Source organism: Rattus norvegicus, chromosome 10, assembly GCF_036323735.1.
Source record: "Rattus norvegicus strain BN/NHsdMcwi chromosome 10, GRCr8, whole genome shotgun sequence".
Taxonomy (NCBI): domain Eukaryota; kingdom Metazoa; phylum Chordata; class Mammalia; order Rodentia; family Muridae; genus Rattus; species Rattus norvegicus.
In genome coordinates this window covers 85,408,353-85,436,083 of record NC_086028.1, presented here as the reverse complement: position 1 = coordinate 85,436,083, position 27,731 = coordinate 85,408,353, and the positions used below count along the sequence as shown (strand labels likewise).

At 46.8% G+C, this 27,731-nt stretch overlaps 3 protein-coding genes and 1 pseudogene across 3 annotated transcripts; all 4 read left to right on the top strand.

The window, feature by feature from the left end:
- Positions 1–2,568: 2,568 nt before the first annotated feature.
- Positions 2,569–3,191, top strand: Eno1-ps3 (enolase 1, pseudogene 3; annotated as a pseudogene).
- A 7,853-nt stretch (positions 3,192–11,044) lies between these two features.
- Positions 11,045–11,759, top strand: Krtap17-1 (keratin associated protein 17-1). The gene has a single exon (NM_001421311.1). It carries the CDS (start codon positions 11,100–11,102, stop codon positions 11,418–11,420), a length of 321 nt encoding a protein of 106 aa, NP_001408240.1. The 5' UTR covers positions 11,045–11,099; the 3' UTR covers positions 11,421–11,759.
- Positions 11,760–18,694: 6,935 nt separating this feature from the next.
- Krtap16-1 (keratin associated protein 16-1) lies at positions 18,695–20,563 on the top strand. Its single transcript, NM_001402081.1, has one exon. It carries the CDS (start codon positions 18,710–18,712, stop codon positions 20,189–20,191), a length of 1,482 nt encoding a protein of 493 aa, NP_001389010.1. The 5' UTR covers positions 18,695–18,709; the 3' UTR covers positions 20,192–20,563.
- Positions 20,564–25,676: 5,113 nt separating this feature from the next.
- Positions 25,677–26,935, top strand: Krtap29-1 (keratin associated like protein 29-1). The gene has a single exon (XM_039087847.2). The coding sequence runs from the start codon at positions 25,677–25,679 to the stop codon at positions 26,694–26,696; it is 1,020 nt and encodes a 339-aa protein (XP_038943775.1). The 3' UTR covers positions 26,697–26,935.
- The last annotated feature ends 796 nt before the right edge of the window (positions 26,936–27,731 follow it).

Genomic DNA, 27,731 nt, shown 5'->3' with positions numbered 1-27,731 from the left:
ACAAACGCTGTCAACCGCTGAGCCATCTCTCCAGCCCCTGATCTCATGTTTTGCGGACGCCTGACCTGCTGCAACATGTGGTCGCAATTACTCTATGCTGTGTGTTGCCCAGAGGATGACAGTTTGCACACCTTCTCCTTGCCTTCTGCTATGACGTCTTCCCCACCCCCTTCTACAACAATCTCCTTGAGTGTTAGCAGGGAAGATGCAGGTGCGTTTCTGAAGGCACAGCAGTCAACTGTTACTTAGCCCCGGCATCCAGTGCAGCCGTGGGTCTCTACATGCGTTGTTCTCTGGAAAAAGAGGATTCGCTGATGAAGGCTGGCCGTGAGCACACTTACCTTAAAAATGGTTTCTAAAATTAGATTTACTCATTTTATTTAAGTATGAATTTCTTCGAAAAGGAAAACCGCGGTGTCTGCCACATGCCAGAATAAATTCATAGTATTAGCATGGCTAAATATAAAAGTGGAACTGGAAGAACTAGAAATAAATAAAGTGGCTCGCATCTGATTATGATATGGAGAATGGTTTTCAAAACTTAACAGGACAAGGAAGGAAAGATATATTTGTCGACAAAAAAAGAAAACTGTACTTAAAGACACCACAGACACAATTAAATGATGCTCTGAGGCAAATTTTGAAACATATTTGACATAATGAAAAATGGAACATACTTCCTATAAAACAGGTTCCTATAAATTAGTCAGGAAAGATGAATAGTTTAGTAGAAAAATTGGAAGAAATAGGTAGTGTACTAAGGGAAGTTCTCTCTCCCCTCTCTCTGTCTCTGTCTGTCTGTCTTTGTCTGTCTCTCTCTGTCTCTGTCTCTCTGTTTCTCTCTCTGTCTTTCTGTCTCTCTGTCTGTCTCTGTCTGTCTCTGTCTCTGTCTCTCTCTCTCTGATATCAGTTGTGGAAAATAATGGTTAGTTATAAATAAACATGGAATTTCTCAATCGACCTACTAGACATACAATAAGGTTTCTAAAAAGATTTATTTGTATTTTACGTGTATGGGTGGGCATCTATGTTTGTGTACCACACGCATACTTGATGCCCTCAGAGGCCAGAAGATGCCACTAAACCACTTGGAACTGGAGTTACATAAAGTTGTGAGCTGCCATGTGGGCGCTGGGAATCAAACTCTGGTCCCACCGAAGAACAGCCTGTGCTCTTAACTGCTGAGACATCTCTCTAGCCTCAGGATTCCAAGACTTGAAGAAATACAGGTGAGCAGGTCCCAGTGGAAGATGCCTGTAATCACAACATTTGGGAAGGGGAGACAGAAGGTTTAAGAGTTCAAGGCACCTGCTACCAAGCCTGGTGGACTGAATTCTACCACTCCCAGGCTCCACAAGGTGGAAGGAGAGATTCAACTCTTGAGAGCTGTCTTCTGACCTACACACACACACACACACACACACACACACGCACGCACAGAGAGAGGGAGAGAGAGACAGAGACAGAGAGACAGAGAGACAGAGACAGAGAAACAGAGACAGAGAAACAGAGACAGACAGACACTCACAACCACATGCATAGACATTTAAAATTATAATAAAAATAACGTGATGGGGCAACCTGGGAAAATAGTTCTTTAATACAGTGTCACCCCTCCCCCACTTTGTAGCCTGCCATTTTGTCTCGGTGACAGTGAAAAAAATGAGCCAAGCTAGCCTCAAACTCTGGATCTTTCTTCTTTTGCCTCTGTCAGTACATCCTGCAGGCACACATCACCAAATACAGAGACCTATAGCTGCACAATGTGCAGAGGTAGAGAGGCCTTGGAACGCTCAGTCCTGAATGGGATGTCTCCATCAAATCCCTTTCCCCAGGGTTCAGGGAAGTCTGAGGAATGAAAGGTGGAAAGATTGTAAGAGTCAGTGGGGATTCAAGAGACCTTCTAGACACAACAGGACTGAGACACATTTGAACACACAGAGACCATGGAAGCATGCACAAGACCTGTGCACGTCTAAACCAGACGGGTCCCAGTGTTGAGAGAAGAGGTGGACACAAGGCCCCATCCCTAACAGTCCCCCATCCCCAGTTGATAACAGCTTGCAAGGGAAGTTCAGTTTCTCCAGGGGAGTCTCCCTGCATAGACAAATCACACCCAAGGGCAGGTCCCATGCCCAGCAGTAGATGGACAACATGAAATAAGCAAAATGGTGATTTTAGAGGCTTTCTTTACATTTTCTTATATAACTTTTGCTCATATATATTATGTTTTTTGATTTTTTTGGATTTGTTTTTTTATGGGTTTTCCTATAGTGAGAAGTTTGGTTTCCTTAAAAACCCGGTTATGCTATGTGAATATGTTTTTGTTTTAATCCCAGGTGTGGGATATGGGACTGCTTCAGATTGTCCACAGCAGCTGACGATGTTTTGTCTCATGCTCTGGCAGGGACATGATCCTGCCATCTGAAGTTAGCTTATGCTTCAAATTCTGGGGACTGGAGAGAGAATGCGTAAATGCCAGAGCCCCACTGCTGCTCTCCCTGCTGCTGTTGGTTCGTTTGCAGCTGTTGCTGGTTTGCTGGTTTGCTAGTAGAGGATATCGTGGAGATGAAGAATGGGCTTGTCCCTAGGAACTTCATGCCCATAATCAGCAGGAAGCAGTCTACAGTCTCCGAGTTCTACAGGGCTGGCAAGTATGACCTGGACTTCAAGTCTCCAGATGACGCCAGCTGGTACATCACAGCCGACCAGCTGGCCGACCTGTACAAGTCCTTGGTCAAGGACTACCCACTGGTGTCCATTGAAGATCCCTTAGACCAGGACAACTAGGATGCCTGGCAGAAGTTCACAGCTACTGCAGGCATCCAGGTGGTGGGGGATGACCTCACAGTGACCAACCCTAAGCGGATTGCCAAGGCTGCAGGCGAGAATTCCTGCAACTGCCTCCTGCTCAAAGTGAACAGATTGGCTCTGTGACTGAGTCTCTGCAGGCATGTAAGCTGGCCCAGACCAATGGCTGGGGTGTCATGGTGTCCCATTGATCTGGGGAGACTGAGGACACTTTCACCGCCAACCTGGTGGTGGGGCTCTGCACTGGGCAGATCAAGACTGGTGCCTCCTGCCGATCTGAGCGCCTGGCTAAGTACAGTCAGATCCTTAGAATCGAGGAGGAGCTGGGCAGCAGAGACAAGTTTGCTGACAGGTCCTTCAGAAACCTGCTGGCTAAATAAGGCATGGACCAGATATCCTCTGTCCCCGATGTCATCCAGGCGGCTCAAGGCTGGCCCCTCCCATGTCACTGCTACCTTAGATGTCCACCCCTGACCACCTGGAGCCCTGCTGGAGACCCCAGCTTTGTAATCATGTGATTGGTCAGAAACATTGTTTCTGTCACCTGACTTCCCAGCCAGTGTCTGGAGCCCTCAGAACTCCAGTGTGATCTCTAGGGTGCCCACACCATCAAGACTCGCCCAGTGGTTTACATGCAAAAACAAAAGCTGAAGAAGCCCCCTCCTCCCCAAATGTGTGTCTCAGAGTCTGTGCTTCTTGTGCTGGGAGTGGGGGGCTCTTTTTACTTTACTATTTGCTTGTTTTGTCTTATTCTGGCTTGTTTTCATCTTATCTTATTGTTTATATTATTATATCATCACCATCATCATTATTGATACCTGTTTTTATTCTAATGAGAGAAAGGGTATGAGTTCGGGTGGGTGGGGAAGTGGAGAGGATCTGGGGAAATCAGAATATATTGTATGAAAAAACCCATTTAAAAAATAACATAAAAAGGACTAGAGAGACCACTCAGTGGTTAAGAGCACCAACTGCTCTTCCGGAGGTCCTGAGTTCAATTCCCAGCAACCACATGGTGGCTCATAACCATCTGTAATGGGATCTGACGCCCTCTTCTGGTGCATCTGAAGAGAGCTACAGTGCACTCATAAATAAAATAAGTAAATCTTTTGAAAAATACCATAACAAGAATATATTAGTTAGTGAAAATGTTCTACTGATTTAAAGTGCCTCATATAGCTGTACGGAAGCTCAGTGGGATATAAAGATATCGGGTTTGGCTAATTTTGTTACATGATGTTGATTTTACTTGCAAGTGTTTTATATATAATAAACCGTATAAGATTAAAAAAAATAAAACCATAGATACAAGTAAATAGAAATGAAATACTTATTTTCTGTCGTGCAAACTATTTCCACCAAAGAATAGCAACAACTCAACAGAAAGATGGGCCATGGTTTGGGATGAAAAGATAATTCACCAGAGAGGGAGCTCAGCTGGCATTAAATGCTAATCTAAGAGATGCACACAATAGAGAGGCAAATTAACCTTTCTATCTTCCCTGCATCCGATGGGCAAGGCCACATTCCTTGACAGTCATCTTGTAGGCGAAGCATGAAGGGAATGAGACAGGGCCGAAGGGGTGTAATTTGGTACCTTTATAAAGAGTGAGATGACAACATTCATGAAAGTTACAAACACAAGAACTCATTGACCCAGTGATTCCAAAGAGCTTACAGCGGGGAGATATCGAGACATGTGTCAACTGGTTTAAACTACAGTTATTCTCCACAACGTGGCTAGAGTGCGTAGGAGTGACCTAAATGCCTTTCAGGGAGGAACTGGTTAATGCAGACTACTGTTATAATATAACCCTATGAAAAACTTCTTCATGTACCTGGTGATGAAATGGCCTATGAGTTATCGTCAGGGCTGGGGTATCAGCACTAAGGACAGTGTGCGTAGGTCTCTAAAGGGAAGTGCAGGGAGGTTTTCCTGAGGTTGGCTCTTGCTGCTGCTAAAATGGAGCCTGTTTTCTACCACAGCCAAGCAGGTACTATGCAGGGCCTGGAGCTGGAGCCCAGCAGCCTAATCCATGTCTCTGTGGCTACTGACATTTCTATCAGGCAGGTAGAAAAGAGACTAGAGGACTAAATCCTGAAGTTCTGCCGAGCCTTGCGCTCCTGACATGGAAAGAAAAAGCAAGGAAGAGGGGCTGGCAGGGATCACTAGACTGAACAGTTAGACAACATCTGGGTCTATCAAAGGAAAGCGGTGACTGGGAGAATGGGGAGACTTGGAAAACCACAGCTCCAGAGAGGACATCTAGGGACAAAGCAGAAGCAGGAAAAGAAGGAGGAGTGCCTCTGGCAGTCTTTCTGAATGAGGATGGCGTGGCCACGCCTGGCTCTTGACCTGCTCTCTCACTAGAGAAGCTCAGCTCCTCTGCCTTAGGCTCTTAGCCAGCTACTTGGTTATGTCCTCAACCCTTCTACTACACAGTGACAAGTGACACAGGGCCTCTGCCCTGGGAGGGAAATGAGCTTCTCACCACCTTCTACACTCATGGCATAGCCCACACTCATATGCCTGTCTCCTGAAAGAGGTTCCAGTTGCCTTAAGAGTCATCCTGTGTCTGCTGAGTTTCCATTCCCTTAACAGACCTCTGGGCTCTTGGGTTGGAACCACTCTGCCTCTCTAGAGCTTAAAGAAGCCTAAGGTCTATATCGTTTGGAGATGTTCCCCTTTTCAGTAGCAGGTGTAACTGGTGAAGGGGATCATTTTCCGAGTCAGTCTGTGTCTCTGTCAACAGGTGGGGCTCACTGCACTTGGCTCTATGTAGTCTCTGAATTAGATCAGACAGCTTTCTTTGGGGTGCAGGAAGATCAGAGAGAATGGAACCCTCCTGGCCCTCTTCATAGGTGTCCAGCCCATCTTGTCCTCACCTGGAAGTGATGGAGTCACAGAGACATGGGGTTACTCCTTATCTAGGTGAGGTTCGAGGGGCTCAGGTTCCCAGACACCTATGGTTCATAGGGGAATACTCATCCAGTTCTGCCCACTTCTACTCTAGACCTGTTCTCCCCTTTTCTCTAAGGGGCTTCTGTTGCTTAGTTTTCTTGGATATTCTTGGACATTTGTCAGTCCTAATGCTACCCAGGCCAAAGCTCATCCCTATCACTTCTCCCTAACTCCCCACGTTCCCTATCCCGAGATATTTTGTGGGGGATGGGTAACGGAGTACAGTGGCTTGGCTGCCACTATGCAAGTCTTGGAAAAGGCAGCAGACTGAAGGGAGTGTGCTCCATGCTGACCATTGAGGCTGCAAGGACTTCCTTCTTCCCCATTGTGTTGTAGAGGGTAGTAGACATTACTCATCCCATTCCGAAGTTTCTATTCCTCTTTCATCTGGGTTTCTAGTTGAAATTACTATCCTTATGCATTTTATGAACACACACACACACACACACACACACATGCACGCATGTACACACTCTACTGGATATTTGCAATAGCAGATGCTTCTCTAAGTGCATGTGACTGGCCGTTGTTCCCTGCATGTATGTTCTATCTGCATGTATGTTGTGACATACCCACCAGGGTAGACCACTTAGATATGGTTCAATCCATTAGGAAGTGTTTATTAGCTGGTCAGCAACTACACTGGATATTCAGGACCCCAGAGCAGTTCTAAATCTTTCTCGGGGTGGGCGTTTAAGCACAAAGCCACATCCTGGCTCGACACACCTCAGTTAGCAAGATCCGTTAGAAGCAGAGCTACAGAAGCCAAAAAGCAAAGTTAATTGTTTAGAAACTTTCCCAGAACTATAGATCTTACTGGATTAGGTCTTTGTTCTGATTTTGGCAGACATGGTTGCCTACGTGCAGGATTCTAAGGTCTGAATGGTACTTCCAACATGGTGTCAGGTGTGCTAAGGTCTGGAGATCTGTTACATGCACGCACGCATTTCATCACAGCCATTCTGAGGGGCTTGTCATTATTATCATAGTGTCCAGTTAACGGTTGAGGAGGTAGGAGCACAGAGGGGGTTTGGCTGGGAGGCAAGAACACACTAAATGATGGCACAAGGAAGACAGAGAGGACTGAATTCATTCAATTCTTTGAATTCAAGTCATTGAATTCTTTCTCTTTTTTTGTATTTTAAAAATACTGAATATTAACTGAGTATACATCTACAAAAGAAGTTTATTTAACTCACAGTTCAGGATGTTCAATGGCAGATTGTCAACATCGGTACATGAGAGTGAGAAAAATGAGAGAGAGAGGGGAAAAGGAAGGATACAGTACCAGATGAGAGAGAGAGAGAGAGAGAGAGACACACACACAGAGAGAGACAGAGAGAGACAGAGAGAGACAGAGAGAGACAGAGAGACAGACAGTCAGAGAGAGACACAGAGACAGAGAGACAGAGACAGAGAGACAGAGAAAGACAGAGAGAGGCAGAGAGAGACAGAGAGACAGACAGAGACAGATAGAGAGACAGAGACAGAGACAGAGAGAGACAGAGAGATGGAGAGAGACAGAGAGGCAGAGAGACAGAGACAGAGAGAGACAGAGAGAGAGACAGAGAGAGACACAGAGAGAGACAGAGAGACAGAGACAGAGAGAGAGAGACAGAGAAAGACAGAGAGAGGCAGAGAGAGAGACAGACAGACAGACAGATAGAGAGACAGAGACAGAGACATACAGAGACAGACAGAGAGACAGAGAGATGGAGATAGACAGAGAGGCAGAGAGACAGAGAGAGAGACAGAGAGAGACAGAGACAGAGAGAGACAGAGAGAGAGACAGAGAGAGACACAGAGAGAGACAGAGAGAGACAGAGAGAGAGCAAGCTAGCTCTGTTCCAAATGGGATATTAGAAGGCAACTGAAGCCAGGTTCCGGCTTTTATAAGACCCGGCTCTGAGAAGAATCACTCTGGAGCCCAGCATTCCCTTCCGGTGGGCAGCATTTCAGCGACTTACTAAGTCTCACCTCTTAAAGATTGTTCAGTGCCTCACATTGCTGCAGTGAGGGCCAAGCTCCCACCACAGTCTGAGGGAACACACTTCAACCTCATCCACATTGTAGTTAAGACTGAGAATGCATTGCCTGTCCCCAAACCAACAGAATAGAAGGATGTATTTGCCAGAGTGGTCATTGCTTCATTATGTTCCTCTCCCAAGTGCCAGCCTCGGGGTGGGGGGTACTGTGGCATGGACACTTAACCAGAAAACAGAACAGCTAGCGATGACTCCAATCTATCATTAATGTGTCCCCGTGGACACGTATCATCTTCCAAAAGAGTACGACCACTTTCGGGTTGTATGTGCGGTCTAAGCAGTGTTAAATTATGTCAGTGTTTTGTAGCTAAAATTTGATGGTCTAACCCAACTTAGAACTTTCAAGCTTACAACTTCAGAACCACTCAGTTTTTTTTTTTTTTTTTGGTTCTTTTTTTCGGAGCTGGGGACCGAACCCAGGGCCTTGTGCTTCCTAGGTAAGCGCTCTACCACTGAGCTAAATCCCCAGCCCCACAGGTTTTGACTTAATGTAAGACAGGGATGCATTTGGAGATGATCCGTGCCATATAACACCTAACTTAACTGAATGCTTGGTTTCAAGGGAAAAGAGGGTAAGATAGAGAGCAGTCATTTCCAACCCATGGATTGTGACCTCTGCTACAGGGGTGGCATATCAGACAGTTTGCACGTTATATATTTAAATGATTCACAACCTTAGCAAAATTTAAGTTGTGACGTAGCTCCAGAAGTAATTATATGGTTGAGGGGGCGGTCACTATAACATGAAGAATTGTATTGAGGGGTCACAGCATTAGAGAGGTTGAGGACCACTGATGGAGAAGTCTGCCAGGGTGCGGCATTAGTATGATCCCAGTGTCATCCTGGAAGTCGCCACTCCGGGGAATCCTGACATGAAAGTAGCTTTAGTAACCGGAGCTGATGACGGTTCAGGGATTCCTCATGCCTAGGTTTCCCGTTGAGTAAAGCAGTAGGATTCACATAAGGTCCAAGTTTTGTGTTTCCCATTCCTGCGCCACATCTGCCCTGTCCTGAGTCTGCCTAACCTCTCTTAGAGGCCGCTTCACTTCCAGCCCATTTCAGTAAGAAAGGCAAAGGAAAGGGAGGGGCTGTGCTATTTGGCCCAGATTCCCATCTGGACTCCACTCCCCTTGGCTTCAGGTGGAGCCACATGGGCTCTGGGGCTGCTGTGATCGTCCCTAGAGCATGGCAAGGTCCCAAGGCTTAGAGTGGAGACAGACGTCACCCATCTCAGAACCCAAGCATCCTCACCTCTTCCCCAAAGACTTTGGTTTCTTGGGGCAACACTGGGATACCCCACACTGATGCCATATCCTGGAAGATGCTCTATGTCATATCCACGTTTGTTTTCCTTAAAACTCAGCATTCAATTGAAGTAGGAGTTTAATTCAGTAAGAAAAACCTATGAGAAGTAATGAAGCCCCGGGGGAGATTTTAACTGACATTGGTTGCCTAGAAGCAACCACACAAAATGTATAGCTTCGTCAAAGGCAGTTCTAGTCACCCATGAATTCAACATACCCATTTTCATTTTTATAGATTTATTTATTTTATGTGTATGGGTGTTCGCATGTATGTCTGTGCACTGCTTGTCCGCCTGGTATGCACAGAGGCCAAAAGAGGGCACTGGCCACTCTGGAGCTAGAGTTGCTGACGGTTTAAGATGCCTGTGGGTGCTGGGAACTAAAGCTGGGCCCTCTGCAAGAGAAATGAGTGTTAAGGCCTGAGCCCTCTCTTCAGCCCTGCAACATTCCCAGTTCAACGGAGTGTTTTAGCTTTCAGAGACCCTCCCTCCATGTTTCCCTCCCTCCCTCCCTCTCCCCCTCCGTCCTTCCCTCCATTCATCCTTCCCTCCCTCTCTCCCTCCCTCTCTCCCTCCCTCCTTCCCTCCCTCCATCCATCCCTCCCTCCCTCTATGCCTCCCTTCCTCCCTCCCTCCCTCTATGTCTCTTTCCATGCCTCCCCTTTCTTTCTTTTCTTCTTCCTCTTCATTTTCCTTCTTTACTTCTTTTCCTCCTTCCCCTTCTCTTTCCTTCCTACTTCCTCCCTTTCTTCCTTCTTTTCTTCCCTTCCATTTCCTCTTCCTCTCTTTCCCTCTCCTCCTGTTTCCCTCTTCCCTCCCTTTTCTTTCCTTCTCCTTTCTCTCTTCCTCATTCTTTGCCTTCTTTCCTTCACTCTTTCTCTTCCCATTTCCTCCCTTATCTCCCATCCCCTCTCCCCTCCTCTTCCCGGCCTTCCTACCTTCCACCACTGTTTCCGTCTTCTCTTCCTTTCATCTTTCCTACCCACCTTCCCTCTTCATTTCTCTCTCTTTCTCTGTCCCTGCATCTCTCCTCCTTCCTTTTCTCCTTCCTTCCCCTTCCTCCTTCCATTTCCTTTTCCCTTTCCCATTTCCTCCTTCCTCCTTCCCTCCCTTCCTCATTTTGTTTCCTCATTTCATTCTTTCTCTCCCTTCCTCCTTTCCCCCCTCCTTCCCTTACTCATCTCCATCTTCCATTACAGAAAGGCCTGGGGCTGTGGGTAGCAGGAGCTGCCCTGAGCTCTTCCTGCCTACACAGAGAAGTGAGAATGTTCAGTTCATCTCAGCTGAGAGAGAATGCGGCTCCCCAGCCTTCCGCAGTTTTATGGCGAGTCTATCTGCATTTCACAAGTTGGTTATTACTCGTGATTGATGCTCACCTGCCAAGCCTAAATAAACGTGCAGCTCACATCCACATACCTCGCACAGACACAAATATTTGCTTTGCTCACGTGCCTGGGGAGAGAATGCTATTCTGCCTGGGAGGGTCCACAGCGTTAGACCCTCCCCTGCAGCCTCTGTGCAGTCAGAAGCCTCATCTGTTCTTACTCTTCAAGTCTTCAAGGGTCAGCATCCATGCAAACAGGCTTCAAAGCCAACGGAGGAATCTCCCTTTTGCCACCAGAGAAGGGGTGGGAGAGGAGGAGCTAGAGCAGATTCCTTGGCCAGCTTCCCTTCCTCTCTCCAACCTGGCTAATGACAGGCCTTTTCCCGGGTATATTTTTACCCTCTGGACAAATAGCAGTTGGGACGAGTGGGGCCTTCTTTTTATGAGTTGAGGTACTCACGGCTGGAAAATAAACAGCCAGCTAATGAGACGTTCTTATGGAAACCAGCATAAATAATAACAAAGCAAACATCCTGTACCCCGTGCCAACACCCCTGGGTGAGGGGGATATAAAAGCTGCTGTCCAGCTGGCCACTGTCAGACTTAGGGGAAGCTCGGCCGCGTTCCTGACCTGCGACCTGACCGGCTGGGACCATGGGATGCTGCCCGGGAGACTGCCTCAATTGCTGCTCCCAGGAACAAGACTGTTGTGAGGAGTGTTGCTGCCAGCAGGGCTGCTGTGGTTGCTGTGGCTGCTGTGGCTCCTGCTGTGGCTGCGGAGGCTCTGGCTGCGGATCTAGCTGCTGCGGGTCTGGCTGCGGGTCTGGCTGCGGGTCTGGCTGCTGCGGATCTGGCTGCGGGGGCTGCGGAGGCTGCGGGGGCTGCGGAGGCAGCTGCTGTGGCTCCGGGTGCTGTGGCTCCGGGTGCTGTGGCCCAGTGTGCTGTCAGCCTACACCTGTGTGCGAGACGAAATGAAGATCTTTCCCCCATCTAATTGAGACAGTGTTGGGGACAGCCTCCGTCCACTCCAGATGGAGACCTCCTCATCTCCTGACTCGTTCTCACCTCCAAGACATCAACATGCCTCTCCTGTTACTTCTGAGAGGAGAGCTCGCCCTGGTGTCTAAGGCACTCAGGGGCCAAGGAGCTGCGTTTCAGTGAGGTGGTCACCAAGTTCAATGTTCCTGGCTTCATTTGCATGAAGTCAAATGCCTTGTAGCTATGAGGTGTTTGGACTTGTTGGTTCACTCCAGCTTTCTGCTCCTTTGAAACTTTGTCAACCTTTTAATAAATTCAAGCATGCTGGCTACCCTATCTGTCCTCTTGCCTCTTCCTTTAACCCTTCCTAGGGAATACTAGCAAGAGTTACTTTGGCATCCACGTAAGGACAGCATAGTATTTGCTGATCTGTAGCAAAGTCCTGGGAGATTGGTTAAAACTAGGCTCTGGAGCCCTCCCTGAAACATAAGGGGTGCTTTGGGGTGTAGCCTGGGGATCTGTGTTTTTAGTAGGAACACAGGTAATTCTCTACATGGAGGGTTGGAGGTTGTACAGATTGTAGACAGATTGTAGACAGATGCTGTTGAGTGCAGTGTGAGAGTCACTTAGGGAGGCTTTGACAGGACCTGGGTGTCACCACTTGCTGTGGTTTCCATTAGCTCTAGGACCTGGGATGCCCGAGGGCCATGTTTCTGAAAGCTTTAAGGTGTGCTGGTTCTAGCTGTGCTTCCTCACGCTCAGGATGCACGCCTGCTTTCTGTAGTGTGCTTCTAGGATGCTTGGCCTGAACCCTGGGGCAGAGTCAGAGGAGGCAAAGGGATGTCAAAGACTCTTCTTCTATGCTAGAGATTGAATTTAGGGCTTCAACAGCTTGCTAGGCAAGGTCCCTAGCACAGGACTGAAATCTCAGGCCTCTTTTTACTTTTATTGTGAGATAGGGTCTCACGAGTACCCCAGATGGCCTTAAATTTAGAATCCTCCTGCCTCAGCCTTCCATGTAACTGGCATCATAAACCCACCCCAGGCTGGTAGTGAACGGCAGGAATTTCTGCGGTCAGACTGCGTGAATGCACAGTCTCTGAGGTTGTTTGCGTGGTTCCGATTCTCTCTAGTCTCATGTTCTGGTCTTGCTTTTTTTGGTTGTTGTTGTTTTTAATTTTTTGTCTTTTTGTTTTGTTTGTTTTTGTCCTGGACCTAGCTGTGGTTACTGTCCTGGGAGGAAGGAAAGGGGTACATGTACAGAACAAGCCTGGCTGGGAAATGAAAACTCATATAATAGTGGATGAATCGATCCCTTATAAGGGATGATTTTAAGTGACATGTGGGTTAAAATAAGTAAAGTCTGTTCTTGCAATAAGGGAACAGTATTTATTTTTACTTTTACAGAGGAATGACCGGGTCTCACTATATAGCCCCAGGTAGCCTGGAACTCCCTATATATAGGTCAGGCTGGCTATTAACTCATCTGCCTGCCTCTGCCTCCTTAATGCTGGGGATAAAGGCATACACCACTATTCTTGGCCAGAAATCTAAATCTAAATCTAAATCTAAATCTATCTATCTATCTATCCATCTATCCATCCATCTATCTATCTATCTATCTATCTATCTATCTATCTATCTATCTATCTATCTATCATAAATAATATATAAAGCCAGAAATCTAAATCTAAATCTATGATAAATAATATATAAAGGTTATATTCTATATAAGATATATATATACACAAAGCATATGATATATATATACATATATATAAAGGATATATATTATACAAAAAGGATATATATTATATAAAAAGGATATATTATATATAGGATATAAAATATAGGATATATATTATATAAAAAGCACATGTAGCACATATAAAGAATATATATTATATAAAGGATATATATCATATAAAATATATAATATATAAAGACTATATATATGAAGAATATATATTATATGTCAGTACCTGACTATAAGCAGAGCAGTAATTCTTAAAAGGAAGCAAACTATAGGAGAATGGGCAGCAGAAAGAGGCAGTGGGATGCTCAGGTTTTCTCACTGACACGTATCTCAGGAGGGCCCTCACAAGCACAAGTGGGAGGCTCCTACAGTAATGCCTTTCATTTTTTTTCTGTTTCATTTAAACATTCTTTAACTGTTCAATTTATGAGAATTTCATAAACTTTTATGGGTCAATATATTTTATGGCTATGTGATTGGAATGCTACCGTTTTTACCAGCCTGATGAGACCTGAGTATTGTACATCCTTTCCTTGTGGTATCACAGCTGCATGCAGATCGCGGAGGGCTCCACCACCTATCGCATTCCCTGCTTTCTTCTTTCAGTCACTAACCCTCCCTGGCCCCTGGCTGCTATCGGTTCCTTATAGTCCGAGGCACTCTGCCATGTTTAGAATTTCATTAAGAAAGAAACCATGCAGTGTGAATTCTTCTCATTCACTGCAACAGCTTTGATATTCGTTCACGTTGCTGCCAGCATCAAGTTTCTCCCTCTCTGTGTGGAAACGTGTGTGCCATGTTCCTGTGTATGACTGCACACGGGGAGATCAGAGGCCAGCCTTGGTTGTGTTCCTTGGGCACCGTTCACCTGTTTCCCTTTGAGTCAGGATCTCTCTCAATGATCAAGTAGGCAGACAGGCTGGCCAATGAGCTCCAGCATTTCACCATCTCTACTTTGTTAGCACTGGGTCTCCAAGGACTTGCTGCCATGACAGCTTTTTTTCTTTTTAAATGTGGCCCTTGGGAATCAAACTCAGGTTCTTGTTCCTGTATAATGAGTACTTTACTGAGTCAGTTCCCCAAACCCTAGTTTGTTCTCCTCCTCCTCTCCTCCTCCCCTCCTCCTCCTCTCCTCCTCCTCCCTCCTTAAGTTGACTAGTGTTCCATTGTATGGATAGATGATATTAAAAATCCATCCATTAAATAAAAGATATTTGTACTGCTTATAATTTATTCATCATTGTGAATTAAGCATTCGGAAACATTCATGCACAAGTTTTCATATAAGCATGTTTTCATTCATTCTGGAAAAGGCATAGGAGTGATACTTCTGGGGGAAATGGCAATTGGATGTCTAAACATGTAAGAAAGTATTAAATTACTTTGCAAAGTGGTTTACCATTTGTCTTCCGATTAGCCATATCTGAGGGTTCTAGCTACTCCATGCCCTTGCAAACACTTGATATTATCAGTCTTTTTGTTTTCAAACATATGTGTATATTTCTATAGCTTCGGAAAGCACAATATACCTACCTTCCGATAGCCTTGTAGGAGAAGTGATGGATTGCTCATCAACTCTCTGTCGTTCATGCATGTGCTCTCTCCCTTTGATATTGTGCTTTCAGTTTGGGGTTTTCTTATGAAATATTGGTGTCTTTCTTTCAGAGGATATGAGATCCTACTTTGCTCTGTTCCCACTTCAGACTCCATTATTTCATTTATTTTTTACTCTGGATGTAACTGGTCTCCTAAAGGGAGACTTTTTAATTGCCAGAACAGACTCATGGCTACAGAAGGAGCATCCTGCCAAGGATGGGACAATGGGACAAACCAACAGACCAGTGGCTGGGTACGGAGTGCCTGTGAGTCAGCACAGCTGATCAATCCATTGCTCATGGCCAATGCCACTCGGATGCATGAGTGGAGGTAGTGATTTCTTTGAGTTACCCACAAGGGCTGCCCTTCTTAGCTACATGCACAGGTTCTCATTAGTCCATTCGATAAATAGTAATTGCACACTGCCTATGAATCAGCCTTGACTCTGGGTACCAGGTATGCAAGCACTGAAGGTTACCAAGTCCTTTCCCTGTGGCACCTGGAGGATGCTGAGAGGAGAGCAGTGCTTTGAAGATGAGTCGAGCAGGAATGGCCACATAGTTAGAAGAGCTGCCATTCCACTTAGCGGGGGAGGGTTCTTGGAGGAGATAACAACACAGTATAAAGGATGATTCCCTGTCAGCTCTTATCAGAGAGTTTATGAGTATTCTCTTTTGAGGGAGTCCTTAACAACTACAACTCCATCAGTGGCTGGGCTGAGGAAGGGAAACAGAGGGAGAGGACCTATGCATGACAGGGAGTTGGTGAGCTCTCCACTGTTCCCTCTACAAAGCTGTCGGAAGGTACCCCTTCCCCATAGCTGAGAAGCATATCTCAAAGAAGGGTGGTCCTTTCTAGTCTCAACTATTCTGCTGCCTTAAAACATCTCCTATTGCTCTAGTCCAAAGAGCTTCCAGGTCCAGGTTGTCACCAGCAGGCTTTTGGGTAATTGGCCAGTCTCATTATGGTCTCTCTACCTTTAAATTTGCCCTCTGTCTCCCATTTCCATAGGCAGAGATTTATAAAATCACAAAACCACCACCTCCTTGCTTAAATCACCAAGTATCATTATTAAATCTAACTTCTTACTCAAGACTTTCTAAAGCTTGGTGCCTAAGTGACTGCTCTGGTTCCAATACTGTCTCTTCCTGTCTTCCGTGTTCTTCTTCTTGACTGTGTCAATTGCCATTAGCTGTCAAATTATTTCTGGAATGTATCCTGCTCTTGTGTCTTTGGTTTCCACAGATCGAGCTTTTTCATCATCCTAGAGGATTCTATCAGCTATCTTATTTATGACTTCAGAAAGCTTTCCTACGTTCCTAAATCCCGTATGAATATTTCCCCATTACCCTCACAGTGCTTGCATATCTCTTTATTACAATCATCGTAATGTCACAACTGCTCACGGGGGTGCACATCTCTCTCTTTTAACCTGTATGTTGCGATTGAAATTGCTGGTCACTCTTTTTGTATCGCTCCCACAGGTCCTGGTGCTGTCCCAGTTGATGGGCAAGCCAAAGAGAAATTGAGTGAATAATTACGCACATTAATGTATGAAGAGAGGGGTGAATGATGGCCAGTGCTCAACTTTCCAAGGGAGGCTAACCTACACTCAGGCTGAAAAGACAGGAGACACTGGCCTTTCATTGGACAAGAAGGTCTAGCTTTGGTGTCTGAGAACCTGTGGTTTATTTCTCACCTAATCTCACATAGCAGCCAAGACAAGTCTTATTCACAGCGCCTTAGGCACCACCTGGAAAGCCACCTTTTTTTTCTTTTCACTTCATGAATCCTAGAAATATCTTCAAATGATTTAATATTTGCCCTTTTTGTAAGCAGCCTGAGGTGACCCGGGAAGATGGTTCACTACTCTCTTCACCCAGTAAACCCCTACAAAATTATGTAAATCAAGAGATTCAAATCTCCAAGTTCACTTTAAGAATATCCATGAAACTGCCCAGGCCACCAAGGTTATGCATACTTGTAAAGCCACTAAGTTTTTGAAAGATGTCACTTTAAAGATTGCTCTTCTGGCAATATTACAGTGGAGTTGGTAATGTGTCCAGGTCAAACAGTGGGGCTGGGTAATAGCGTCAGTAGCCAAAAATAGAGTTTTTGGTGCACATGCTTAAAACTGCAGGGAGTCATGCCAAACTTCAGGGTTTAGATGTAGATTTTTTTAGTCACTGAACACACCCAGTCAACAAAGCACCTGAGATATCCCGACAAATTTACGTGAGATGATCCTTACTGAAAAGGAACGATTGTTCCAAAGCCAGAAGAGGAGTTTGCACAGAAGAAAAATCTATCCCAGAAGAGAACTGAAGAAACAAAAACTTATGACATGGGAATAAATTCATCCTAAAATAAATGCAGATGCTAGAGGTCTGAGGCGTGAGTGGGTGGGGGAGCACCCTCTTAGAGGCCAAGGGGAGAGGGGATGGAGTGGGTGGATCGTGAAGAGGAGACCGTAAATGTAAATAAATAAAATAATTAATAAAAAGTTTTTAAAAGTTAATATTTCTACACGTCTTTATTTTGTATGTATGTGGGGCATGTATGGGACATGACATATGTATGTGTGCCAGAGGATAATTTGCAGGAGTTGGTTCTCGTCTTCCATTGTGTGAGTCCCAGGATCGAACTCAGGTCGTCAGGCTTGGTGGTAGTCACCTTTACTCACTAAGCCATCTTACTGGGCCCAGTATTTACTAAGAGCACTCAAAAGCCTCTCAAAGTGGATCTTTCCTGTGTGGAAGCTGGACCAGCCAGGCCCTTCAGCAGGTCATCCCCTAGTCCCTGCCCTACACTGGGAATGAGTACAAGTGCTAGGCCAGCCTCTGCGACAAGGAGACTCTGCAGATCCACTGAGTGCTTGGGGTAGACATGGAAGGAAACGATGTAGACGTGGAGAAAGCCCTTCCTAAGGACAGAGAGAACATGTTCTTGAGCAGGGTGGCTACTAGAACAGGATGGAAGGGGGACATCACTGGATGAGCCTATTACACATGACATTGATGACATCTGACATTGATGACATCTGCTAAGAAAGTTGACCCAGTGAGGTGGCTCGACAAGTCAAGGTGCTTGTCACCAAGCCCGATGGCCTGAGTTCAATCCCCAGGATCCACACGGCAGACAGAGAGAACTGACTCCTGAATTGTCTTTTTACCGCCACGGATGCACATGGCACATGCATGCACATACATGTGCCTGCACATGTATGCATATACACAGTGAATAAATGGCAATGCTTTCTTTTGTTAAAGGGGTTTCCGTTCGCTGAAAGCGAACCAGTGGAGAGGATGGGAGGGACCTCCGGCGAGCGACTTAACCTTTCTTATCCTCTACCCTCAGTTCTCCGTCTGTAACAGGGGAGAATAATCTGACCCACACAGGATGGCTGTGGACTATGGCCACTGACAGTTTGCTTTGGAAGTCCCATCCACAGCTGAACTCCTCACTGTGTGTCTCTGTGGAGCTTATCATGACAGTGTGGTTAAGTCTGCTCCTGGCTTGTTTGCCTGCTGCAGGGTAGGCAGTCATCCTCATGTAGACATCTGTGTCTAAGCCCAGGAGACGGAAGGGTAGATAGATGGTTGCTAAATAATAGGCTCCTTTCCTCTTTCCTTCTTCAGGATGCCAGGATGGAGACCATCCATCGTGAAGGTGACAATGCTCATCCCGTGACTACCTGTAGCTTTGAGGGTTCCCTATTTAGCAAGCCAGTAAACAAACATCTTCTTTATGGGCAGACAAACAACTTCCAGACTAACAAATGTTGGCATAATAAGATGTTCCCCCAGAAACAGGGCCCAAACAACAATGAGGAAAAGATGCAGGGGGCCTCCAAACAGCACGCACTGCTGAGGGAGTATAAAAGGGAGATGCCACACTCAGGCAGCACTCACTCCAAGACAGAGGTATCTCCACCATGGCTGGCTGCTGTTGCTCTAGGAAATGCCCCTCCCTGCCCGCCATCTCCCTCTGCTCTACCGAGGTGAGCTGCGGAGGACCCATCTGTCTACCCAGCTCCTGCCGGAGTCAGACATGGCAGCTGGTGACTTGTGAGGACAGCTGTGGGTCATCTGGCTGTGGCTCCCAATGCTGTCAGCCCTCATGTTCCGTGAGCAGTTGCTGCCAGCCAGTGTGCTGCGAGGCCACCATTTGCGAGCCCTCCTGTTCTGTGAGCAGCTGTGCCCAACCTGTGTGTTGCGAGGCCACCATTTGCGAGCCCTCCTGTTCTGTGAGCAGCTGTGCCCAACCTGTGTGTTGTGAGGCCACCATTTGTGAGCCTTCCTGTTCCATGAACACCTGTGCCCAACCTGTGTGCTGCGAGGCCACCATGTGTCAGCCTGTGTGTTGTGAGACTACATCCTGTCAGCCTGTCCTCTGCTTGCCTACCTCCTGCCAGCCAGTGATCTGTAAACCCAGCTGCTGCCAGCCAGTCATCTGCGAGCCCAGCTGTTGCTCAGCTGTCTGCACTGTGCCTGCTTCCTGCCAACCAATGATCTGTGAGCCTGTGATTTGTGAGCCTGCTTGCTGCCAGCCAGTATGCCCGACACCTAGCTGCTGTCCATCTGTCTGCTCTGCAACCAGTAGCTGCCAGCCAGTCGACTGTGAGTCCAGTCCCTGTGAGCCACCTTGCTCAGAGGCCAGTGCTTGTCAACCAACTGCCTGTATGGCTCTGGTGTGTGAGTCTGTTTGTCTCCGTCCTGTCTGCTGTGTCCAGGGCCCTTGTGAGCCACCATGTGGTTCTAGCAGCTGCCAAGACTCCTCATGTTGTGTCTCCAGTATTTGCCAACCTGTCTGCCCTGAGCCCAGCCCTTGCTTACCATCGGTGTGTGTGCCCAGTCCATGCCAACCTTCCTGCTACATAGTCAAACGATGCCGTTCTGTCTGCTGTGAGCCTGTTTCCTGCCCATCTCCCTCCTGCCAACCTGCTTGCTGCCGTCCCGGGTCTTCTGCATCTGCTATCTGCCAACCAGCTTGCCCACCTCGGACTTTCTACATACCCAGTTCCTGCAAGCCATCTTGTAGTCCAGTTTCTTGCCGCCCTATCTGCCGCCCCATCTGTTCTGGACCCATCACCTTCAGGCAACCATATGTGACATCCATCACCTACCGCCCTGCCTGCTACCGCTCCTGCTACTCCATACTACGCCGTCCCACCTGCCTAGCTTCTTACTCCTACCGCCCTGTCTGCTCCCGCCAGCCTTGCACCGATTCTGACAGCGATAAGACTGATTGCAAAAAGCCAACTTCCAGTCAACCCGACTGTGCTGACTCAACACCTGGCAAGACAGAGGTTCCAGATGAGACTCCCTGCCAGCCTTCTGAGATCAAACCCGCCAGCCCCATCACCCGTGAGGCAGCAGGCCCCCAGACTGCTGCCAGCAAGCCTGCTGACCGCTAAGCCAGCCCCAGCTCACTAGCTCCTGCAAAGCAACAGTCAAAAGCCAGAGAGAAACTGGGAAAGCCCCGTGCATAGCTCATTATGACTTAGCTAGAATCTTGTTCATTCTACCCGGCCACACACCACTTGCTTATGCTTCAGAGAACTTAGCAAAAGTTCCAGCCTCCTAGTGGTCCTAGTGAAGATATTTTCTCCCGCACAGAGAATGGAATGTTCTAGTCTTCTGTCACCAGTACACCGAGAACTGTGTTGCCACACCATCTGGGCTCTTTCTTGCTCAAGAAGCTCTGTCCTCGTGTATTGTGTTCCTTGGGAGCATCTGCAGCGAGATATATTTAATTGTGCAATAAAAGTGGACAAGTTGAAGTGACACACGGTCTTGCTTTTCTTGGAGAAAGCCCCCCCGCCCCCGACCACCCCTCCTTCCATCCATCCTTCCTTCTTTCTATTCCTCCCTCCCTTCTTCCTTCTATTCTTCCAGGTATCACACCACCCATTCTCCCTTCACTCCACCTTTCTCCTTCCCTCTCTCTTTTCCTCTCTCCCTTCTTCTACCCACCTATCCCTTTTCAATCTCTTTCCTTTGATTCATTCATGCCTCAATCTCTCCCTCCCTTGCTCATCCATTATTTCTTCCATGTGTGTTTTCTCCCTTTCTCCTCTTCTTTCTTCTTTCCTTTCCTCTCTCTTTCCTCCACCTTCCAACCTCTCCTTTGTCCTTCCACTTCCTCCCCTTTCCTTTAAAGCTGTTATAGTTCTCTCTTCCCCCATCTATTCTCTCCTTCGCTTCCTCTTTCTCCTTCTCTTTCACAGCTTCTACTGTTCATTAGCTTCTTTTGATTCTTCATTCTTTGCTTTCTTACCTTACTCATTTTTCTATTTTTCCTCCCTTATTTCCCCTTTCTTCTATACTTCTCAACCTCCTTTCTGTTCTTACCACCCTCTTCCTTCTTTACTTCCTCCTCTTTTTCCTCTTTTCTTTTAAAGTGTCTTTTGTTATCACCACCAAGTCTTCCTTCTTTACCTTTCCTTCTCTCTTCCCCTCCCTTTCCCCCTCCCCTCTTTTCCTCTGTTCCCCCTTCTCTTCCTTTCTTCTCTTCCTCCTTTTTTGTTTCTCTTCATTTTAATTTTCCCCTTTCTCCTCCCTCTATTACTCCTTCCTCTCTTTTCCCTCTCCCCTTTTCTCCTTGTTCTTATTTCTTTCTATCCCTCAATCTTTCCCCCTTCCTTCTCTCCCTCCTCTCCTTCCTCCTTTCCAACCTGCTCATCCTTCTAATCATGCATCTAGCTAGGCAATCAGTGGTGCTTAGAGAATAGCTGCTAGGTAAGTGACATGGATAGTTTAATGTTCTAGGAGTCAAAAGACAGAAGTCTCAGTCCCCAGTCTTCAGGAAAATCACTTTGTGGTGTGGTGACACATGTCAACGAGACAGTCACTATATTCCTTTATGCAAAGCAGAGAATTCATATCCTTTGGTACAAGTAAGAGTAAACCAGGTGCAGAAGAGGAGCTCCTTGGGAAGGAAATGTACAGACAGATGAGCAGGGCTGGGAGCCAACTGTCTACTAGGCGATGTTGGGCAGAGGAGTCCTTCGAGGGAAGGTGAGCCCTGATGGTGGGTAGCAGACAGTGATCTTCCCATGGAGAACCTTGTGGGATAGAGAGATGTTTGGTTTGGTGAAGGACTTACGTGAAGTCATGGAGGGGCTGTATGCAGGACAGGGCATGAAGAAAAATGGGTTTTGGAAAGTCTCTTTGACCTTGGTGTGGAAAACTCAATGGGAAGACATGGTCTTGGATGTAGAGAAACAGAAAGAAACATGTCTTCTGCAGGGGGAGGTCGAAGAGGAATGAGAACAGCAAATGGGAGTCTTGCTTGTAGTGAGGAGGGTCGGGCAATGGGGTGTAGGAGAGCACTGCGTTCTGAGCCCCACGGACACTTGTTATCTAAATGTTGCCTCTTACAATTGAAACACATCGTCTCTCTTACAAGCTGTCACATCCTTACTTCACACACAGGATAAAGTGTCTCTTCTCTCCTCCATGAACAATTATAAGCACAGAAGAGGAGAGAGCAGGGCTTCCCAGCTTTGCCACCACTGACATTTGAATGGGACAGTCATTTTCTGAGGAGCCTTGGAGATCATGAAGCAGAAATCCTGGTTCCTATCAACTGAGGGAATCATGAAAGCAGCCATTGGAGAATCTGTAGATTAGACAACAGCAGAGGGAGAAAGTCAATAGTGACACTGACCTGCACATGGGTGTTGGTTGGAGTTACTGTCGTGACAGGACAATAGGATTTAACCTATCTCCTTCAGATGAGGAGTTGTCCAGGGTTTCCATTCTTGGTGCTAGGCACTAGATTTAGTGTTTCATGTAAACCATCATTATTCTTCAAGGTAAGATTTCTCCCTGTCCTGTTTTTCTCCTGTGTGTGAGATGAAATAATCTGAAGGTTAATCAAGCCAAGTGCCAATGAAAAGACAAATAAAATATGGTTTAATTAACACTATGAAGTATTGTGTTGAAGTGAAAAAGGGGAAGATCGCTGTAACAACACGGGTGAGCCCTAATAAGGATGTTGATTGATTTAAATAATTCCTAGAAGATGATATTTATACTTAAAGTATACAAACAACCTATACATATATGTATGATATACATGCATATATAAATACACAGATACAAAGACATATATCTTACATTAAATATATATGTGTATATATACATATATACATGAAATATATATATATATATATCTAGCGAGTAACAAATTATTTAAACATGAAGTTGGGTCCAAAGTCTGTTTTTTAGAAAGTAATTATGAATAACTATACTAGATTAAGAGAGAGTGAGAGAGAGAGCCAGAGAATGTATGCTGTGTATATCCATATGTATCTCTGTCTCTCTGTCTCTGTCTTTCTCTGCCTCTGTGTCTCTGTCTCTCTCTGTCCTTCTGTCTCTCTGTGTCTCTGTCTCTCTGTGTCTCTGTCTCTCCCTGTCCTTCTGTCTCTCTGTGTCTCTGTGTCTCTCTCTGTCTCTGTCTCTCTCTGTCCTTCTGTCTCTCTGTGTCTCTGTCTCTGTCTCTGTCTCTCTCTCTCTGTCTCTGTCTCTGTTTCTGTGTGTGTGTGTGTGTGTGTGTGTGTGCGCGCGCGTGTGTGTGTGCGCGCGTGCGCAGATGTGAGTTTGGTCTGCAGTCAGAGGAGGACTTTGCTTGTCCTACTGGCTCACTCTCTGACTTGTTTCCCTGACCCAGGGCCTCTCACTGAAGCTAGGGTGGTGACCACCGAAAGCTAGTGATCTTTGTGTGTCAAACTCTAACTATGTCGACGACATGGGCATCCATGGCCATGACTAGCTGTTTAATGTGGCATCTGAACTCTGGTCCTCATGGTTGTGTAGCAAGCACTTTAAATGCTAAGGCCTCTCTCCAGCCCTATCACTGTTTCTTATGCTGTAGTCACGAGATGTCTTTGAATGATGTTACAGGTGTCTTCAGAACCTTCAATTGTATTAAGTTGATAGGAAATAAAATTTTCTCTCAACTGGGGTATGTTTTTAAGAAAAAAATAAAAGCAAAATCACTTGGAGAAAAATAGATGAGAAGTGAAGTTTTCCGTTGACGCAACCGGGGCAGCTCAGCACAGAATTTCAGTTTTCAAACTGAAATTGATGCTACATTTTCAAGTATTTGTGTTTCTTAGTCTGGTTGACTTCTTTGGTGAGACTAAATGCATTTCTTTCGGGGGATGAAGAACTTTGGGGTAAACATATCAGCATTATAGGGGCTCGCAATGGCTGCAGTTTTAAAGATGACAAAATGAAAGCATGAGGAGGAGGGTGCCAGGAGCCATCCACACCACGATGGGAAAGACAGTGGTAGAGAAGAGCTCTTTAAGGACGACGGTGAGTGTCTCTCAGGTATGGCTCTGCCCAGGAGTTTCTCTTCTTTCAAAATGGAGGGAGAAGAGGGAGCAAAAAAGACAAGATTCCACAGCTGTTCCCTTGCTATACCCTTCCTGAATCTCCAGCTATTTCATGTTTCTGAAGCAGCCGAGTTAACCCAAGAAACAACAAGGCAGCTTATGACGTCCTGGTACTTTGAAGATGGGGGTAATGAGCCATTTCATTCCACAGAATGAGCTGCAAATCCAGAAGTCAAGACCTGTCCTGCCTGCCACCCCACACCATCATTTTTCTGTTCCATCGCAAGTCCCAGCAGGATCCAGGCCAGGATGTGCACTCACGTGGGATGCAGGAGTTGGTCAGTGCAGCCACCCACTTGAGCCCAGAGGAAAAAGGGACAGGTCCAGAGAGAGCATCACCAATCCTTCTTGTGAGAGATTGCTTGAACTTTTAAAATGCTTTGCAGAGATGACCTGGTTTTTCTGGTTGCCGGCGTTTTGCCTCTGTGGGATTCATAAGCTGTTGATCTCCATTTTATGAGTTTAATACTCCTTCGTGAAACATTTGAAGGTTTGTCTTACTTCCCCAGAAGTGTTTGAGAAGTTTCTCACGCCTCGGTGTGGGTGAGCTGGAACTCACCGTGCAGCCCACACTGGGCTTGAACTTACAGCAACCCTTCTGGGTCTATAAGTAAATAGAGGTAAACACTCATCCTGCTTGATCCAGCTAACATCACACCACGCTGGGGAGATGATCCCCATCACAGGGCCTGGATATGCTGCTTACGGGCCAGCCCTGATGCGTGAATGTCCTGCTCAACCTTTCTGTACCTGCTGCTGGTACTCTCTGTACCTCCTCGGGAAATCCAGCAGAGCGGACCACTCTGGATTTGCATTTTGTTTTAATCATAGTTTAAACTCAAGTTCGTCTTGTTACTTTTAAAATAGGGACGTCACCCATACTTTACTAGCTAAGGCCATTTCAAGGATAAATGAAAGATGCCACCAAAGGCCCAATCGTATACGGTAACTGTGCCAATGGAAGACATTACAGCTGTTAACTGTCGGCACCGAATTGAGAGTTAAGTCCAAAGCACTGATGTGAGGTTTCTCGGGAGAGGGGGCACTCGTAAGCATCCTTGGGATCTACAAACTAGTTTTCTGTTCTTCGTCTTTGATATCACACCTTCTCTTTGAATACCAACAACGCTCCACCTCACTTGATGGCGCAGAACTGCTTCCTGGAGGAAGAGCGGCTTCCTCTTGGAAGAGGCCTCCTGATGAGAGGGTACTGAGGAAAGGCTGGCTTCGGTGAGGCTGAGGAACAACCTGTAAAAGAGACAGCTCATCCCAGAGTGCATCCAAATTTGGCAAAGAAAACTCCCAGTGGGGGCCTCTTCCAGGGCCCCTAAGCCCTTACCTGGTGTTTACATGTAAATGAATAAGAACAGTAACAAGGAAAGATGCTGTAGGCAGGGCCAACACCCCAGGGAAGGACTATAAAATCCTCTTGGAGTCAGATGTCTTTTCAGAGGGATGGAGCTTGCAGCCTTCCAGTGTGGCTAGAAGGAGCGCCATGGCAGACAGCTGTCGTCCCGGAACCCCCACGGCTGTTCCAGCGGTGCCCACCATCTCTACATGCTCTAATGGTGGCTGCCTTAGAAATACTATCCATTTGCCCAGTTCCTGCCAGAGCAGGACGTGGCAATTGGTTACACATCAAGAAAACCGTCCAACACCCGACAGTGCCCCAGTTATCTCTGAACCTGTTTCTTGCCTAGCAACGTGCTTTCCAGAAACTCCCTGTGTGGGTTTTGTTTGCCGGCCCATAGGTTCGCACACAGCGGGCTGTGCATCCGGCCCCCGTGGGACTCCTCAATCTGCTGCCTCACGCCAGCCCTCCTGTCTGGAATCTGCTTCTCGTCACACGATGTGCTGTGAGAACAGCTCCTCCGGCCAGAGCTCCGGCCAGGGATCTGCCTGCACATCGGCGCCATGCCAGACAGCACGTGACCCACCAGCTTCCTGTGATGATGGATCCTGCCAGCCATCCTGCTCTGAAGTAACATCCTGTGCTCAGACTCCGTGTCTACCATCCAGCTGTGAGACTGGCTCGTGCCAACCAACCTACCAAGGAGGGCCATGTCAACCCCCCAAAGGTGAAGGTCAGCCGTGCCAGTCAGTTTATTACCAACCCATCTGCTATGTTCTTAAGTCCTGCCAGTCAGCTCCCTGCATGCCTGTCTCCTGCCAGCCGGTAACATGTATGTGTTCTTGCGGTCAAACTTGCTGTGTGCCCTCCCCTTGCCAGTTACTTCACTGTCAACCAGCACCTTTAATCTCCTTCATCTGCCAGCCAGCGGCTCCCTGCCAGTTCCCCTGTTTTGCAAAGAACAGCAGCAAATCAGCCTCATGTGTTATGATTTCTGGCCAATCGATTTGTGGTGAACCCACTCCCAATCAGAGTGGCTGCGAATCTCTTTCCTGCCATCCCCCTTGCTGTGTGACTGGTGTAGGTAAACCTTCCAGCAGTGGCTGCTGTCCACCAACCTCACCAGACATATGCCAAGCAGGCACCTGTGGGCCGACTTCTTGACAACCTAGCTGTGAGTCCAGCCTCCCTAAGGCCAAGATTCACGATGGAACTCTCTACATAGCCCTTCTGAGGGTGTGCTATAGTCCACAAGTATGGAACTATCCTGTGGGAGCCTACCTCCGGCCCTTCACAGACATTGTCTCCAGCCCTGGACAGATGTTGCCTCCTCTCTGGCTTTACTGGAGTTCAGACCTTCATTCTCTCCAAGTGCAGAGGAGAGCACTTGTCAGCTCTGAGGAGATCTTACCCAACAGTGGCATATCAGCAGGCATGGTCGGCCCTCTCAGAATGCATTTCCTGATGTCAGTTCATTTCATGTCAGCAAAGCCTTCTCTCCAATTCTCCTTTCTTTTGGTTTTGCCTGGTGTTCCTGGAGACGGTTTTGCTGCTGGCTGCTAATAAAAATTTGAGTGGTTAAATGTATCGTGTAAAGCTTACAGACTGCATTCATTTAGGTCACATTTAAACACACTGACCGGAGCCCTCTGGTCAGAAAATCTGCATCGATCTACATGGGTAGCAGGTATCTGGAACTATAGATGGGCAAGGAGAAAAGACAAGTAACTAGCTTGTTTCTGATCTTCTGATCACCAAGAGCTCTTTGGAACTGAGTGGCCCTAGTTTCTCCATGACGAGTGGATTTGAAAAACTCAAAACAGAGATAATTCAGGAGAGCTTTAGAGGAACACAAACCTGTGGACTGAGTGTAAAGTAGCAGGCCCTTAACCCCAGCACCCAGGAGACTGAGAGGATCATGAGCTTCCGGCTGCCTAGGGTATATAAGGAGATCCCATAACAACAATAGCTGTATAGGTCAGGGATGAAGCAGCGTTGGTAACGAGCTTGCCTGGAATATAGGAAGCCCAGGGCTAGATCCCAAGCTCCTCCTAAACTGAATGCTGGTACATTCCCGAAATCCTAGCACCGGGGAGGAAGAACAACAGCTAAAGGACATCTTCAGATACACAATGAATGCCAGGCTACTTTGGCCTACAGAGACCTCAAATTGAACCAAACCAACCAGATCAAACCTGA